Below are 4,313 nucleotides of genomic sequence, written 5' to 3'. Positions count from 1 at the left end.
CACGTACGCCATATCCCGTTTAATCACCTCTCTCCAATACTTCTTTGCGCTACCTCTACCTTTCATAAAACCGTCCATAGCCAATCTTTCACACCTTCGCACTGAGGCATCTATACATCTTCTATGTACATGTCCGAACCATTTCAACCTCGCTTCCGCATCTTATCGTCCACTGCGACTACTTCCACCTTGTCCCGTATATCCTCATAATCCCACTTATTTTATTTGAAATTATTACCTTTACCTCACCGACCAAACTGACTCCTCAAGGGACTATCTTGAAGCTACCCTCAAACATCAGGGAGCATTGTTGTCATTTCCTATCAATTCAGAAGCCAACAAAATCACGAAAACGAAGTGGGTGGGGAGGGTGAAAGATGAGGGGAAGGAAGACGTGAGAACCAACTTCGCCGGAAAGGCATCGAAAGCCAAAAAATAGACGAGAAGGAAAATCTCCGTCTTTAATGGCTGCCTCCTCAGCTAGGGTTTTTCTCGCATCAATGAAGCCACGTCAGCATCTACCCCCTCCTTTTACCCACCAACACCTCCTCATCCGTCCGTTACTTCCTTCTTCCCTTTCCGTTTCCGGAAAACGCCGTTCTCCTAACGCCGTTAACTGTCTTATTTCCGGAGTTGACGGCGGCGGTGTTTCCGACGACTTTGTTTCCACAAGGAAAACGGGATTCGGGAGTGAATTCTCCGTTATAGCTAATATGCTAAAGCGAATTGAACCGTTAGATACTTCTGTTATATCTAAAGGCGTTTCGGATTCAGCTAAGGACTCAATGAAGCAAACGATTTCTACTATGTTAGGTCTGCTGCCTTCCGATCAATTTTCGGTCACTGTTCGGTTTTCTAAACGACCTCTCGATCGCCTCATTGTTTCTTCTATTATTACCGGGTACCTAATCTCTCTTAATTTTAATTTATGCAGATAATTAAAAGTAGTAATTGTTAATTGGTTCAAGTTCTGGATCAATCTACATAGAGTTAATGGTCAAAAACACATCTCAACTGTTACTTTTACGCGGGTTTCACACCTGTTGATCATTTTTCCTACTGGAACTATCACCATATTAAAACAGACCTCGAGTTTAGGTACTTATTAAGACACACCCCGAGTTTAGGTATGTATTAATCTCTTAATTTTAAGTTATGCAGAAACTTAAAAATACGAATTGCCAATTTCGTTGTGGTTTGGATCAATTTGCATATATAGTCAGGCCTCTCTATAACAATCATCCTTTATAACAACATTTGGCTATCATGTTTTTTTGTGGACCCGATCTTACATGTTATGGTATATTATATTAGATGTTCGCTATAATAGCCAAAAAAATATCGGAACAAATGAAGCTGTTATAGAGAGGTTTGACTGTATCGTGGTATATTCAATTGGTGTTGAGTTGTGGTGGTGAATTTTGGTGGTAGGTATACGTTGTGGAATGCGGAGTACAGGATATCCTTGATGAGGAATTTTGATATCCCGTCGGATAATTTGAAAGGCGTCAACACGGAGGAGGAGAATGTAAACTCGGGGTCAAAGAGCGAGAGGATAGAGGGTGGAGAAACGGGAGTTGGTGAAAATATGTCTTCTGGGGATTCAGAGAGAATAGGTGTTCAAGCTCTTGAGAATTTATCTCCGGAAGCTCTGAGCTACATTCAGCAATTAGAAGAAGAGCTCTCGTCGGTCAAGCAGGTGATATTCTCTCTCTTTTGAACTCTATACAGACTACTGGCAGTGTTTGGAACTATTGGTGTGTCATTGTTTTACGTAGTTATTTCAGTAATGTTCTGGTACAGAGCTCAGTGCCTTTGGATTACGAGATAATCTGAGAGATACTTATGGCTTTTCAACTCATGTTTATGGATTAATCTAAGTATTATTCTCTTTTATTCTGTCAATTGAATATGCCGCTTGAGTATCATCTAAGACGGTTACTTTTCTCGAACTCACTGATAAGTGTCCATCTGATGGTTTGGAATGCTCATAACTCTGCTGTTGGTTAAAATTGGGAGGTGAAACTGTTGTCAACTACTGAAATTATCAAGTTTGGTTGCATAAAAGTAGGTCCACTGACATGGACGGAGAGGCTGCAAGCAGTTATGTTTTTGACTGGTTACTATTTAAGAAAAAGCAATAATAATGGTGGTATCCAAGCTAATTCGTGTTGCATATAGACTATTCCACCTGTTACTTGCTACCTTCCACTAACACAGGTACCAAGTAACTATGGCAACCAAGACGTAGGCAAATCAACATATCACCTAAAGTTTTTTTGTCTTCAATGGAATCTGTACCCTTGACTCCCATAGTTTTTACCCACTTCCTTGTTAGGTGCTTAGGTCACACCCTTGGGCACTTTAAGAAAAGTAATTATTTAAGTTTTCAGTTGCGCGTTAGTCAATAAAATCAAACTGATGGAAGAAGAATGTTTAAGCCCTGCTTTCTGCAGTTCATTCTTCAAGCATGTTTATCATAGATTAACTTTTAGTTGCAGATTTTTTTTGACAATGTTAATGACAATTGCCAAGAGTGGTGCATAGAAGAGAAGATAGAGTGTGACTCACCTATTTAGATATGAATTGAAAAAGTAAGGCCGAATCCTTTTTGATAGACAAAATGCTTAATGTTTGAGTTGTGAATTAGGATAGCAGCAGATTGAGCATATTAAAGAATCTTCTTCCCACACTCTGGTAGTTCATAGTATTAACCAGTGAAGTTTCCACTTCTTCCCCATTCCTTCTCTCTTTTGTGTTTATAAATTTATTGGGTGAGTGCGCTGCTACCTGTTTGTGACAAATTTATCTATGCATAGTTTATGAATGGCAATTACTTCCACTTTGTTACAAAACAATGGGCTAGATTAACGTGTTACCACTGTCCACTGTCAAATATTTAATCACTAACAAGTCGTGTTACTTGAACTTGTATTCTTGGGTTTCTTCAATAATTGAGCTTTTAGATTTGCGTATACCAGTCTCATTGTCCATTTTAGGTTCTGAGTCTTCATTGTTCGTCCGCAGCAAAGGTTGTACAACTGAATGCTTACTCATGGAACTGATATTTTCTAGTTCTTTTTTCTTTTTGAGCGATGCACTGCTATATCTGATCTGACATTGAAACTAAATGCTTCAGTTAGACGTTATACTGATCCTTCTCTGTTCCTCTCAGGAACTGCATTCCCAGCAACAGGAAAATTTGCAAGTAGAGCATATCAATGAGTGTAACAATGATTTACTGGAATACCTTCGGTCATTGGAATCTGACATGGTAATGTAGTTATTTGTATGTCATACCGTGTGAAGCCCATGAGGTTAATTCCTGATGTGTCTGCTACTGGAACAGGTGACTGAACTATCTAGACCATCATCCATTGAGGTGGAGGAAATTATTAAGGAACTTACTCAAAACATATTGCAAAGATTTTTCAAAGAGGACGACATTATCAACGAAGAAGATCCAAATTTTAGTGATGTCAAAAGCTGTCAAAGTAGTGACGCCGAATTATGTGACGCAATAGGCACTTCTCGAGATTACTTGGCAAAATTACTTTTCTGGTTAGTAACATGTCATCTCTCTGTTATTTATTCCTTTATCATTTCCCTTGTGGTCACCTCTCAGGTATCCTCTTTAGCTTTATCTGAACTGATTCTTCTGAGTAAGTCAATAAAGCAACTTCGTAATTGGCAGGTGTATGTTATTGGGCCATCATTTGAGAGGATTGGAGAACAGATTGCATCTAAGTTGTGTTGTTGGCTTGTTGTGAGATTGGGAAGTACAAAGAGGGATGTATATTCTGCTTCTCTTTCCTTCCCTTCTTTTTTTTTTTTTTAATCTTTCTAGTTCAATTATTTCCTCTCATTTCTAAAAGAATAATCCACATATCCTGTAAAATTCTGTTCTTGCAATTCGTAAGGAATTGTATGGAAGGGTGTACTTTTGAGAATGATAAATCCATTTCTCAGAGCCTCTTTTCCTTGATAGTGTAAATTGATCAAGTACATTCAAAATGATGCATGCGGTCTGCAGCTGATAGTTGATTAGCATTTTCCGTTAGCAAATTTTGATGTAGGGTAATCATACATCACATAAAAACCATTATTTTTGACCTCTTTGCTATCTTCCATCAACATGCAGTTGGTTGCAAAGCATTTTTTGGGACTTGATCAAGACAATTTAAAAAAAAAAGAAAGACGCTCGTTGTGCACTGTATGATGGAGATGATTTTGGGGTTTACAAACGTGAAGGATTGTATGGACCATTTCAATTTTTGGTCTGTGAATTTAGAATTTAAATGAGAATCTTAAAA

The 4,313-nt window shown here is 38.4% G+C and overlaps 1 protein-coding gene across 1 annotated transcript; it reads left to right on the top strand.

The window, feature by feature from the left end:
* Positions 1–329: 329 nt before the first annotated feature.
* Positions 330–4,017, top strand: LOC132621213 (uncharacterized). The gene is made up of 5 exons (XM_060335387.1): positions 330–901; positions 1,432–1,699; positions 3,176–3,274; positions 3,350–3,561; positions 3,695–4,017. Exons 1-5 carry the CDS (start codon positions 465–467, stop codon positions 3,768–3,770), a joined length of 1,092 nt encoding a protein of 363 aa, XP_060191370.1. The 5' UTR covers positions 330–464; the 3' UTR covers positions 3,771–4,017.
* The last annotated feature ends 296 nt before the right edge of the window (positions 4,018–4,313 follow it).

The sequence above is a fragment of the Lycium barbarum genome, chromosome 12 (assembly GCF_019175385.1).
Source record: "Lycium barbarum isolate Lr01 chromosome 12, ASM1917538v2, whole genome shotgun sequence".
Classification (NCBI taxonomy): Eukaryota; Viridiplantae; Streptophyta; class Magnoliopsida; order Solanales; family Solanaceae; genus Lycium; species Lycium barbarum.
This window is presented reverse-complemented; position numbering and strand designations above follow the sequence as displayed.

What these genes read in the sequence shown, in the direction of transcription:
- LOC132621213 (XM_060335387.1), top strand. Translation starts at nt 465, where the DNA reads ATGGCTGCCTCCTCAGCTAGGGTTTTTCTCGCATCAATGAAGCCACGT. An exon ending in AGCTCTCGTCGGTCAAGCAG is followed by an intron (nt 1,700 to 3,175) that starts GTGATATTCTCT and finishes TGTTCCTCTCAG; the next exon opens with GAACTGCATTCCCAGCAACA. An exon ending in TTGGCAAAATTACTTTTCTG is followed by an intron (nt 3,562 to 3,694) that starts GTTAGTAACATG and finishes CGTAATTGGCAG; the next exon opens with GTGTATGTTATTGGGCCATC.